General features: G+C 46.8%; 1 protein-coding gene across 4 annotated transcripts in view; it reads right to left on the minus strand.

Annotated features, from left to right (window-relative positions):
* The window catches only part of UBN1 (ubinuclein 1), a 38204-nt gene that overhangs the window by 2964 nt on the left and 21956 nt on the right, over positions 1–13284 (minus strand). Inside the window, exons 13-17 of one of the 4 annotated variants that reach the window (XM_059154107.1) lie at positions 5874–5924; positions 5736–5778; positions 3236–4453; positions 1675–1918; positions 1311–1400 (exon numbers count right to left, since the gene is read on the minus strand). In XM_059154107.1, the coding sequence (XP_059010090.1) occupies positions 1311–1400; positions 1675–1918; positions 3236–4453; positions 5736–5778; positions 5874–5924 (1646 nt within the window). Of the gene's footprint in view, positions 1–1310; positions 1401–1674; positions 1919–3136; positions 4454–5735; positions 5779–5873; positions 5925–13284 lie in introns of all 4 variants that reach the window. The other 3 variants (XM_059154105.1, XM_059154108.1, XM_059154106.1) reach the window with 3 other exon arrangements.

Below are 13284 nucleotides of genomic sequence, written 5' to 3' on the forward strand. Positions count from 1 at the left end.
ATACAGGCTTAGCATCTTGGTTCCTTCCTCTAAAGAAGCAAAATTTTCATCTTGACAATTGTCGATCCATTCTTATGCCCAGACAGCCTCTGGCGTTCGCCAGGAATGCATCAGCCTCGGGACACAGGGGCCAGAGACCCACAGCAAAGCTGGAGACAGACACAGACTTGGGAGTTGTCGGCCACAGGCATGTCTAGCCAGGCAAGCTCCCTGTCTCACTCCCAGCCCAGCACCTGTGCACCAGGGCTACCCAGGCTCAGCTTCCTGAAGAACGGCTGTGCCGGGACTGACGCAGCCTCCCTGGTTCTCTCTGGAGCAGGTCTAGAGTAGTAAGAAGAGCAGTAGGCCAGAACCAAGATCCTGGGAGGCTTCTCACCAGCATCCCATTAGGTGTCTTGAAGAATCATGTTCCAGGGGTGCCTGGGTGGCTCAGTGGGTTGGGGCCTCTACCTTCAGCTTGGGTCATGATCCCAGAATCCTGGGATCAAGCCCCACATTGGGCTTTCTGCTCGGCGGGGAGCCTGCTTCCTCCTCTCTCTCTCTGCCTGCCTCTCTGCCTACTCGTGATCTCCGTCAGATGAATAAATAAAATCTTAAAAAAAAAAAAAAAAAAAAAAAGAATCCTGTTCCAGCACAGGGCAAGGCCCATCACTTACTGTGAAGGTGCCAGCTGGGACATCTGTGCTGCCTTCTCACAGCAATACCCTACCCCTTTCTGAAATCTACTGATCTACAGAGATGAGAAGCAGGAAAAAGAATGCTGTCCCGGGTCCTGCTGTGTTCCCTAACATCTGCCTTCACCCTGAACTTAACTGGAAGATCCTCCTCTCTGGCACATATGGTAGCATCACAGGTTAGGGTCCCTCCTAAGACCTAGCCCTTGTCACCTTGCTGCTGTTTGGGCTCTCCCTTTTACTTAAAGTTTAGCTGGCAGCACATGAAAGGTGCAGCAGTTTAAATGTAAAGGCCTTTCTGTGCCCCAATTAGCCCTTGGATATTAGCACTGATGTGAGTACCTACTTTAGCTAAGGGATTCCCCTGCCTCGAACACAGGACATTGCAACCCCCACTGTGATCACAGCGGGTAAAGGGGACCCAGTAGCAGTTTGAAGTGGGGAACGAGAGGAAATTTCAAAGTGGAAGCCTAAGTCAGTGAGCACCCAAAGAGCCACAGCCTTGAAGGACAAACCAGGACAACACAGTAACAACAAGCTGAAGACACTGAACTCCCTGGCAGCAGATAAGGCATCTAAAGGTGTGGAGCACAATGGCGTATGGGATGCATGGCACTCTGATCACCTGGCAATTACCTGGCAGACTCTGCGGGATGTGGGTAGACACGGCAGCGTGTGGGAGAGGCGCTGCACGGGGTGGGCTGGAGTGCAAGCCAGCCAGGAGACCTGAGAGAAAACAGGAGGGGAGAAAAGAACAAAACACACACATTGAAGACAGGAACAGAAAAGCTGCTTCGGTGGTCGAGAGCCCAGACAACCTCCTGGACCAGTTCTGGGGAGGGGGTGCTCGGCATGGTTCCCAGGAACGCTGCCCATGGTCGCACACCAGACAAACACAGGAACCCAGCACATGACAACAGAACTCATCAGTTCATCACAGCACAGGCACTGGGGAACCTTCTGTCCCTCCAGCATGAGGAGAGAGGAAAGCAGCACTTACTATGGTTGAGGCCATGGTGGAATGTCCCAGGGGCAGGACCCGTGACGATGGCATCCTTGGAAACCCCTGCTTTGGCAGAGGACTCGGCGCTGAAGGAGAGCACGTGGAGGGGAAACTGGGAGATGATCCCCAGGGAGTTGGAGTTCATGGCTCCGGGCAGTTTCGGGCTGCCAGACTTGTAGGATGCAGACAGCAGATTTAAGGGCGAGGAACTGGCCAGCAGCACAGCCCCACTCGTTCCTTTCTGGGGAGGAAACACGGCATGGTCAGAATGCCAGCTCTGTCTGCAGCTCACTCACAGACCAAGGCTGGTAATGGACGTGCAGGGCGGGGACCCACCCACAGACCACCCCTTATGAAGGTGCCCTGTGCTCTGCTGCCCCAGAGGAAAGGAAGAGAACAGTCTCTGAACTGGTGTGGAATGGCTCCTAGGACAGTGTTCACTTGAAAAGTTGGGTATTAAGTATGCCTCCTTTGTGCAAGGAAGAAAGGGTATCTTCTGTAGACATCAACAGACGTAAGCATATACAAACACTGGTGTGTCCACACTTATATACATAAAGTATACACATATATTGGGGCACCTGGGTGTCTCAGTGAGTTAAAGCCTCTGCCTTCGGCTCAGGTCATGATCCCAGGGTCCTGGGATTGAGCCCCACTTCGGGCTCTGCTCAGGAGGGAGCCTGCTTCCCCCCACCCCACCCGCCCCTCTTTCTGCCTGCCTCTCTGCCTACTTGTGATCTCTGTCAAATAAATAAAATCTTCAAAAAACCCAAACAAACCCATATACATATATATTTTCATGTATTGATCTTTGTTTTTAGAAAGAAACAGGAAAAACACGGACCTAAGAAATACAGTCACCTCGCAGGGGAGGTAGGACAAGACAGAGGCAGTTAACAACTTGCCTCAAACCTTTCTACAGTTTTGTTTTTAAACCACATAACCTTTTTATATATTGGAAAAATGAAAACATTTTGACTGAAGTTCAAATTTCATTTTGAATGAAAACATATATTGGAAAATGAAAACATGCTCTCTCCCAGGTCCCACCCTGCATCCAAACTTCTTGTAATTACCCAAAGGCAACCCTCATTAACCACTGCATTCTGTCAAAATGCCTTTGTCTGACCTGCAGAGTCCTTTAAAATCCAACCAAAAGAATCACTTTTCCTGGGGCTTGAACATCTCCACAAAGCTGATGACCTGAGAGGTGACAGCATTTTCATTTAGTTGTTTGGAGAGATGGACAAGTAGGAGGCCATGAAAAATGAAAGGAATTATATGGCTTGTTCTATACTACCCACGATCACAGCATCCCTGCAAACCAGTCCTTTCCCTCTGCTCATCCTCAGGAGAAGTTTCAGGCTCTCCTGGGATTCCTACACCAGAAAAAGAAAAGGAAAGACCTGAAAACAGGAAGCCCAGTCCTCCTTCCAATCTTCGGGCTCACTGTTCCTACCTGACCTTCAGTGTCAGATCTCACTCTCCGAGCAGGGCAAGGCAAGCGGCCCTGTCCACAAGACCCACGAGGGGCGGGCTGCTGTGCCAGGACACTCACTGGCAAGGAGGTAGACGATGTCACGCTGCTAACCGCGCTGGATTTTAGGGAGGAAGTCAGTAGCTTTGCCACTCCCTGGGTCCCACCACTGGAGTCTCCATTTGGACCACCTGGAGGGGCCACCAGGGTCAGCTTCTGGGAAACAGGTGGTTTTTTCACTGCAGAGCCTGGGACAGGTCTGCTGGCAGACTGTCCTGTAGAGGGAGGCTGTACACCGGGGAGCAGGTTCCCGGAAGTAGAACTCTGGACTGATGTTCCTCCAGAGGAAGAGCTGCCGGAAGAAACCCCATGTTTAGAGACAGAGCTGGCAAAGGGACTATTCTTGTAAGATGGCCCTGAAGAGCCGGCTGAGTGCTGTTTTGCTGGATGGCTCAGGGCGGTAGAAGACGAGGCTGGGGTCTTATGAGAGTTGCTGCTGGAGGCTGGTGTGCCTCCTGAAGAGGATGGCGTGGAGGGATGGAAGCTCTGGCCTTTGGTTGCTGTCTTCACAAGCTGGAGGAGGGAACGATGGCACTGGGGGGATGAAGGCTTTGGGCCCTGAAGCTTATTGACGAAAGGAGCTGGAGGGGTGAAGCTCTTCTGCTGTTGCGTGCCTGCATGAAAAACTTTGACCTGGGGGCCAGGCACAGGAGGTGCCGCTTGGGGTGCGTGAGACGTCCGCGGCAAGCCGTGGTGCTTTGCTTTGGACTGGTGCACTTCTGACAGGCCCTTGCTGAGCGTAGCCTGACAGGACAGCTCTTTGTAGCCAGAGCTCTCTGGTTTTTTCTCCTGAGAGGACTGCCCCAGTGCCAAAGCCTGTTCAGCCAGAAAATTGAGTGGAGACTGCAGAGAACTAGAGGCTGGAGGGGCAGAAGGGCCGGGCTTCGCAAAGTTCCTCTTCTCTTCCGAACACACAACGCCCAGCATCTTCTCTGCGGGTGCTTTTGAGGACGCCGGCAGTGGGAACTCAGAGCTCCCACCTGCTCTGCTGCTCAGCCCGGCCAGTTCCTTAGACACCACCTCCAAGGAGGAGGCCGAATTACGGACCAAGTCTCCATCCAATGAGTCCTCCAGGTTGACAGGAGCAGGATTAGCAAGACTGCCAGACGCCTGGGTTGGGTGCTCCCTGTTTGCAGCCCCACTGCTCAGGCCTCCCGTATGTTCTGAAGGCAAAGCCAGGGGGCCGCCCATCTGGCCTGGTGGGATGGAAACCTTTTTATCAGGCTTAGTAGATGATTCCTAAAGGAAAGGAGAAATCCTGATGTTTAGAAATGTCCAAAGGTGTCAACACTGGTCCTGTGGTGAGAACACAAATGTGAAATCACCACAAGGCCAAAAGAACCAAACCTTCCTGCATAATCACAAAACAAGACAGGAAGAGAACGGTTGCCATGCCTGCTTGGACTTAAAAGTGCTTATCTCCTTCACCCCCTCTGGCTTCAGGCTGGCTGGCTGGGGCGGGGCTTACCCAGCATGCCTTCTTGCTAGGTACCCATCCACCCACAGAGAAACTCTTCTTGGTTTCTGAAAAAGTGTAAGACTCGAGTAAGGAGATGTTCCCCTACTGGCCTCACAGTGTCTCAGGGTACTCCCAGCCACAATCAGAAAATGATGCATGGCACGAGAACTGCCTTAGCTTTCTTTTCCTCCTTGGTCTTCTCCAGCATGTCTCCTCTGCTGGGTGCAAAGGAAAAGTCCCATCATGGGAGTGGGAACAGGGTCTATCTCATCACTCACACCCCAGGTGCTTCCAATTTTAGTTTATGCGCTGCCGAGCACTCACATCCCAGGTGCTTAATGCAGTTCATTTGAGACCCTGTAGGACCTCAACAGATACTGTAGAATACAGAATTTACACAGCTTATTCTCATGGACTATTTACGTACAGTTAAGGGCACTGTAAAGCCTCATGAGCTGTTAAAATTTTTGATAAAACAGCAATTTTTACTACACTGAAAGGCTTCTGTAATGCCCAAGATGGTTTTTAGTTCCATCTCCTGCCAGGCAAACACAACAAAGCACCTGTCCCTTCTGGTGCAGCTCCAGGCAAACCCGCACCCGGCGAGCGGACCCGCACCCGGCGAGCGGACCCGCACCCGGCGAGCGGACCCGCACCCGGCGAGCAGTGTTCTTCCATGGAAAGAGGACCACCACACTGTCAGACCTTCACACCAGCAGGGGCTCTTCACTCCTCAGAGGGCTGTTCGGCAGACCTCATTTAAATCCAACCACTGCGGCCGCTGCCGCCGCCACCACCACCCTAGGAACGGACCAGGAGAGTACTGTATCCTAGAATTAAGGCTGGAAGGTACTAAGTGGCCTAGCTCAGGTCTGTGCCCTGCCAACCTCAGGCCCCCGCAGTGGGCCAGGATGCCTCTTGGATAGTCTCAAAAGTGCCATCCAGAAGGACTGTCCCCCAGTCCAGCAAAGTGCAATCAGTGGCTCTAGTTTCATACTCAGAGGTTTCATATACACGGCTGGAGAGGAAGGAGACCAGCACGTGATCTGACTGCCGACTCACCTTCATCTTGATTTTAGAAGAGGCCATTACTTTCTTCTTGGCCCTGTTCAAGGGAATGAACACAGAAAAGGTTTAGAAATCCACAGAGGAGGTCCAAGTAACAGTCACTCTGAGAAGAGAAAATACTGAGACACTCACAGGATTGATGTCAAGTGCCCGTGGCCTCGTCTGCTCTCCTTAAACAGAGTCCTGAAACAGACAGAGAACACTAGGCAGTCTGTGCAAACCTCCTGAAGGCAGGCACTCTGCTTCTAGAGCTTTCCTGCCATCCCTAGTACTCAATGGCTGTAAGACCTTAAATGTCAGTGACCTGGTGAGTTTAATTCCTAGTGAGAGAATCTAAAGTGGCTGCACTGACCACGTGGAAGCAAACAGTCTAGGAGTGACCCCAAAAAGCTATGGCTCTGCCCCAAAATTTCTCATAGTGATTTTGCCCCCAAAGGCGGGAGTGCTTTCCTTATTGTTGATTCTCATTCCTTCCAAGAGTTAAATGCGGAATAACCACAGCATGTCTTTTTCCACAGAAACAACAGAATTTTGTGTCCCTCTCTGCACAGTTTCAGATATTCAATCTGTAAAGAAAAGGGCAAATACACCCAGAGAAGGAACAGAGATGAAGAAAGGCTCCATGATTTGGATTCTGGGAAGATGGTGGAGTAGGAAGCAGCAGGAATGGTCTACCCATTTGGACAACAAGTGCACTAAAAGAATCTAAAACAACAATTTTGGGGGTGTCTGGTGGCTTGGTTGAGTGTCCATCTCTTGATTTTGGTTCAGACTCAAAGCAGAGTCTGCTTGAGATGGTCTCTCCCCCTCTCTCCCTCACACGCTTGAGCTTTCCCACTCTCTAATAAAAAAGTAAATCGTAAAACTAAATAACTACTTTGGAATTCTACACTGTGCTGAAGCCTTACAACTTACAGGGGAAGGCCTGGAAGGTAAACTGTCATCAGTTTCAGCTCTTAGCACAGTTGCAGCCTTCTGTCCCCAGCCCCAAGGCTGACAGCCATACATGTGTCCCCAAAGCAGCTTACAAGAACTAGGGTGGGCAAAAATGCACTGTCCTTCCAAGTCGCAGGAATCTCTGCTCTGACTGTTGCTTTTCATCACAGAGATGCAGACAAAGAGGTGGGCTCCTACTGCTGTCCACCCTCCCACCCCCCACACACCACCCCCTGTGGCAAATCCCTGCCCCTCTGGCTGAGGTGACTTCCAGGGGATTTGAAAAACTGGTGCCCTTTCTCCCTCCTTCATTGTTCACTTTCCCACTTTCCCGAGACAGATATTAAAAAACACAACATTCGGGACGCCTGGGTGGCTCAGTTGGTTAAGCAGCTGCCTTCGGCTCAGGTCATGATCCCATCGTCCTGGGATCGAGTCCCACATCGGGCTCCTTGCTCAGCAGGGAGCCTGCTTCTCCCTCTGCCTCTGCCTGCCATTCTGTCTGCCTGTGCTCGCTCTCTCCCCCCCTCACTCTCTGATAAATAAATAAAATCTTTAAAAAAAAAAAAAAAAAAAAAAAAAAAAAAAAAAAAAAAAAAAAAAAAAACACAACATTCAAAACAACTGCATAGATGGGGAAAAATGAGAAAGTGACTACACAAGCTTAAGGAATGGCTGAGACAAGACCTGGGAAGAAAACATCAAGTAAATATAAAGTTTACACTGCAAGCTGCTCCCAGGCCCAGAGACAACCCACAACCTTCTCAAAAACAAAAATATATAGAATGGGGGCCATAATTAATCATACTGTATTGTGTGTTTGAAAGTTGTTGAGTCAGTCTCTCTCTCTCTTTTTTTTTTAAGATTTATTTGAGGGGCGCCTGGGTGGCTCAGTGGGTTAAAGCCTCTGCCTTCGGCTGAGGTCATGATCCCGGGGTCCTGGGATTGAGCCCCACATCGGGCTCTCTGCTTAGCAGGGAGCCTGCTTCCCCCGTGCTCTCTGCCTGGCCCTCTGCCTACTTGTGATCTCTGTCAAATACATAAATAAAAATAAAATTGTAAAAAAAAAAAAGATTTTACTTATTTGAGAGAGAGAAATCATGAGCATCAGGGGGAGAAAGAGAAGCAGACTCCCTGTTAAGCAAGGAGCCTGATACAGGACTCGATCCCAGGACCTTGGGATCATGACCAGAACTGAAGGCAAACACTTAACTAACTGAGCCACCCAGGTGTCCTTTTTTATAAAGTAGGTTCCAACATGGGGCTTGAACTCATGACCCTGAGATCAAGACCTGAACTGAGATCTAGAGTCAGACACTTAACTGACTGAGACACGAAGGCACCCCTAAGAGAGTTAATCTTGAAAGTTCTTGTCAGGGCACATGGGTGGCCTGTGCCACCCAAAACAGGAAAGAAGTGACCCTTCAAGGGGGAAAAATAAAACAACCCAGAAACTCTCCCTGAAAAAGACCTAATGGCCAATACACTAGACAAAGACTTTAAAAAAACAATGATCTTACAGATGCTCAAAGAACTACAGGAAGATGTGGAGAAAGTAAAAAAAGAGTATGTGAACAAAATGGAACTAGCAATAAAGAGACGGAAAACCTATACAGAAATTAAGAAGAAATTCTAGAGCTTTAAAGTACAATAACTGAAATGAAAACTTTCCTGGAGATATTCAACCACAGATGTGAACAGAGAATAGTGGAAATCACCATGTCTAAGGAACAGAGAGAAAAAAGACTGAAGAAAAGCGAGGAACGTGTGGGACTCCACCTGCTGTAGAAGTCCCAGAAGGAGAAGAGAGGGGAGAAAGGGCAGAGACAACAGTGGAAGAAGCACCGGCTAAAACCCCCCAATGCAAAGGATGAATATAAACATCCTAAATGCTCAATGAACTCCAAGATGTACCTCACACAGAGAAACCCTCTGATCAGACTTTTAAAACACAAAGACAGAATCTTGAAAGCCCCAAGAGAGAAGTAAATCATCACATAAAATTATCAACAGATTTCTCATTAGAAATGTTGGAGGCCAAAAGATAGTGGGCTAATATGTCCAAAGTGCTAAAAGAAAAGGTCCAACAAGAATCCTATATCCAGCAAAACCTTCCTTCAAAAGTGGGAGATACATGAAGATATTCCCAGATGGACAAGGGCTGAAGGACATCATCACCACTGGACTGCCCTGCAGGGAATGCTCAAGGGCACCCTGTGGGGTCACATAAAAGGATACCAGACTGTACTTCAGAGCCATGTGAAGAAATAAGGATCTCAAACAGTAAATACGGGGTGCCTGGGTAGCTCAGTTGGTTAAGCGATTGACTTGGTTTCAGCTCAGGTTGTGATCTCAGGGTCATGAAATCAAACCCAGCATCAGGTTCCAGACTCAGTGCAGAATCTCCTTGAAATTCTCTCTCGCCCCCTCTCTCCCTCTGCCCCTCCCCCTGCACAGGTGCATGCTTGTTCTCTCTCTCAAATAAAAAACTTGAGCTCTTGGGAGCCTGGGTGGCTCTATGGGTAAGCCTCTGCCTTCGGCTCAGGTCGTGGTCTCAGGGTCCTGGGATCGAGTCCCACATCGGGCTCTCTGCTCAGCGGTGAGCCTGCTTCTCCCCCTTTTCTCTCTGTCTGCCTCTCTGCCTACTTGTGAGCTCTGTCAAATAAATAAATAAATTCTTAAAAAAAATTTGAGGGGTGCCTGGGTGGCTCAGTGGGTTAAAGCCTCTGCCTTTGGCTCAGGTCATGATCCCAGGATTCTGGGATAGAGCCCCGCATCAGGCTCTCTGCTCCGCAGGGAGCCTGCTTCCTTCTCTCTCTGCCTGCCTCTCTGCCTACTTGTGATCTCTGTCTGTCAAATAAATAAATAAAATCTTTAAAAAAAAAATTAAAAATAAATAAATCTCACACCAACAACCTAACTCTACAACTTAAGGAACAAAAAAAGATTAAATTAAACCTAAAGCAAGCAGAAGGAAGAAAATATAGACGAGAGCATAGGTAAGTAAAACAGAAAATCAATAAAGAAAAATCAGTAAGAGCAAAAGCTGGTTCTTTGAAAACATCAACACAATTGGCAAACCCTTCCTTAGCTAGACCAACTAAGAAATGTTCAAGAGAATGGGCACCTGGGTGGCTCAGTGGGTTAAGCCTCTGCCTTCAGCTCAGGTCATGATCCCAGGGTTCTGGGATCGAGCCCCGCATCAGGCTCTCTGTTCAGCAGGGAGCCTGCTTCCCCCTCTCTCTCTGCTTGCCTCTCTGCCTACTTGTGATCCCTCTTTCTTTGTCAAATAAAATGAAATCTTAACAAAAAAATCTCCTAACAAAGGCCTGGACCTGAAACCTTCATGGGTGGATTCAACCAAGCATGTAAAGAACTACTACCAATCCTTCTCAAACTTTTCCAAAAAACTGAAGAGGAAATACTTTCAAATTCATTCTGTGAAGCTGGCATTACCCTGATACCAAAGCCAGGCAAAGACACACAAGAAAATTACAGACCAATATCCTGTATTAACACCAGTGCAAAACTCCCAAAGAACTACTAGCAAACAGGGTTCAGAAGCATATTAAAAACATTATACGTATGCTCGCTTCGGCAGCACATACACTAAAAACGTTATACATCACGACCAATTGAGTTTTTTTTTTTTTAAAAAGATTTTGTTTACTTGAGAGAGATAGAGAAATCAAGAAGAGCGGGGAGAGGTAGAGGGAGAAGCAGACTCCTTGCTGAGCAAGGAGCCCAGTGGAAGATCCCAGGACCCTGGGATCATGACCTGAGCCAAAGGCAGAAGCTTACCTGACTGAGCCACATGGGAACCCAAGACCAAGTGAAATTTATGCCTGAAATATAAGGGTGATTCAATATATGAAAAGTGACCAATGCAGTATGCCACATCAACAGAATGAAGGGAAAAAAACCTCACACGATCATTTCAGTTGATGTAGGGAAGGCAAAGGACAAAATTCCACACCCTCTCATGATAAAAAACTCAACAAGCTAGGAACAGGAATACCTCCACAGAGTAAAAGCCAAATGAGAACCCCCCCCACCAGTGAACATCATAATGGTGAAAGGCTAAAATCATTTCCTCTAAGATCAGGAACAAGGTAAGAATGCTGGCTTTCACCACTTCTATTCAACATAGTACTATGAGTTCTAACCATAGCAGTTAGACAAGAAAGAGAAACAAAAGGCATCCAAATTGAAAGGAGAAGTAAGGTGAGCCCTGTTTGCAGATAGGATTTTTTATTTGGAAGACTCTAAAGATTCCAAAAAATTTTAGAATGAATTCTGCAAAGCAGCAAGACACAAAAGCAACACACACAAAAATCAGTTGTAGGGGCGCCTGGGTGGCTCAGCGGGTTGGGGCCTCTGCCTTTGGCCCAGGTCATGATCCCGGGACCCTGGGATCGAGCCTCGCGTCGGACTCTCTGCTCAGTGCAGAGCCTGCTTTTCTCTCTCTCTCTCTGCCTGCCTCTCTGCCTACTTGTGTTCTCTGTCAAATAAATAAACTCTTTAAAAAAAGAAAAAACAGTTGTATTTCTGTACATAAAAAAATGAACAATGAACAATCTAAAAGGAAATTACAAAAATAATTCTATTCACAACAGCATCAAAAGAAAAAAACAAAACAGAAAAATTTAGGAATTACCCTCACCAAAGGATGTAAGAGACTTGTACAGTGAAAATGACAAAACATTACTGAAAGAAAGTTAAATATATAAATAGAAACACATTCCATCATGGACTAGACAACTTATTATTACTGAATTGTAATCTCAGGACTACCCAAAGTCGTCTATAGATGCAATGCAATCCCTATCAAAATCCTAATGCATTATTCGCAGAAATAGAAAAACACATCCCAAAATTCAATATGGATTTTCAAGGGACCCTGAATAGCCAAAATAATCTTAAAAAAGAATAAAGTTGGGGCGCCTGGGTGGCTTGGTTGGTTAAGTGCCTGCCTTCAACTCAGGTCATGATCCCAGGGTCCCGGGATGGAGTCCCACATTGGGCTCCCAGCTCCGCAGGGAGTCTGCTGCTCCCTCTGAAGTTCTACCCTTTCAGGCTCTCTCTTTCTTGCTCTCTCAAATAAATAAACAAAATCTTAAAAAAAAAAAAAAAAGAGAAGAAGAAGAAAGTTGGAGAATCACACTTCCTGATTTACTACCAAGTCACAGTAATCCAAACAGTGCATTATTGGTATAAAGGCAGACACAAATACCAACGGAAAAGGACAGAGAGCCCAGAAATAAAACCCTCACATATGTGGTCAAATGATTTTTTTTTTTAAAGATTTAATTTATTTGACAGACCGAGATCACAAGTAGGCAGAGAGGCCAGCAGAGAGAAGAAGGGAAGCAGGCTCCCTGCTGAGCAGAGAGCCAGATGCGGGGCTTGATCTCAGGACCATGAGACCATGACCTGAGCCGAAGACAGAGGCTTAACCCACTGAGCCACCCAGGTGCCCCGGTCAAATGATTTTTGACAAAGATGTGAAGACCAATGAAGGAAGGACAGTCTTATCAACAGATGGTGCTGGGAAAACTGGATGCCACATCCAAAAAAAATGAAGTTGGACCGTTAACACCATATACAAAAATTAGCTCAGCTTCATGACATTGGATCTGACAATTAGAACTTAGATAGGACACCAAAGGTACAGACAACAAAAAGTAGACAAATTGGACTTCATTAAATTTAGAAATTTTGTGCACCAAAAGATATTATCCACTGAGTAAAAAGGCAACTCACAAAATGGTAGAAAATATTTGGAAATCACATCTGTCAAGGATATTAGAGATTAATATCCAGAATACAGTAAGAACTCCTGAAACTCAACAATGCAATAAATAACCCAATTAAAAAATAGGGGTAGACTTTTTTTTTTTTTTTTTGGTGTATGACTTTATATAAATGGCCCATTAGTACATGAAAAGTTGCTCAACAACACTGATCACTAGGAAAATTCAAATCAAATCTATAGGGAGATACCACCTCAGGTATCAGTGGCTACCGTCAAAAACCCAGGAAACGGCGAGTTCTGGTGAGGATGTGGACAAAATGGAACCCTTATGCAGTGTTGGTAGAAATGTGAAATGACAGAGCCACATGGAAAACACCAATGGTTCCTCAAGAAATTAAACATACAATTATCATACAATCCAGCAATTCCACTGCCAGGCATACACACACAACTGAAAGCAGGGTGTGAAAGAGGTATTTGTATAGCCAAGGCCATAACAGCATGATTCACAACAGCTAAAACAGGAAGCAACCCAAGTATCAATAAATGCACGGATAAGTAAAATGTGGTCTATACGTATGATGGAGTATTATTCTGACTTCAAAAGGAAGCAATTCTGTAATGTGAAATACAGACAAATCCTTGAGGATACTATCCTAAGTGAAAAAAGCCAGTTACACAAAGACAAATTCTGTATGATTCCACTGCTGTGAGGTACTCCGAGGAGTCAAAATCATAGACAGAAAGTAGAACAGTGGTCACAGAATCGGGAAGGGGTGGGGAGATATGAAGTTATTGTTTAATGGGTATAGAGTTTCAGTTTTATAAGATGACAAGAGTTATAGAAATGGA

This window comes from Mustela lutreola, chromosome 17, assembly GCF_030435805.1.
Source record: "Mustela lutreola isolate mMusLut2 chromosome 17, mMusLut2.pri, whole genome shotgun sequence".
NCBI classification, from domain to species: Eukaryota; Metazoa; Chordata; class Mammalia; order Carnivora; family Mustelidae; genus Mustela; species Mustela lutreola.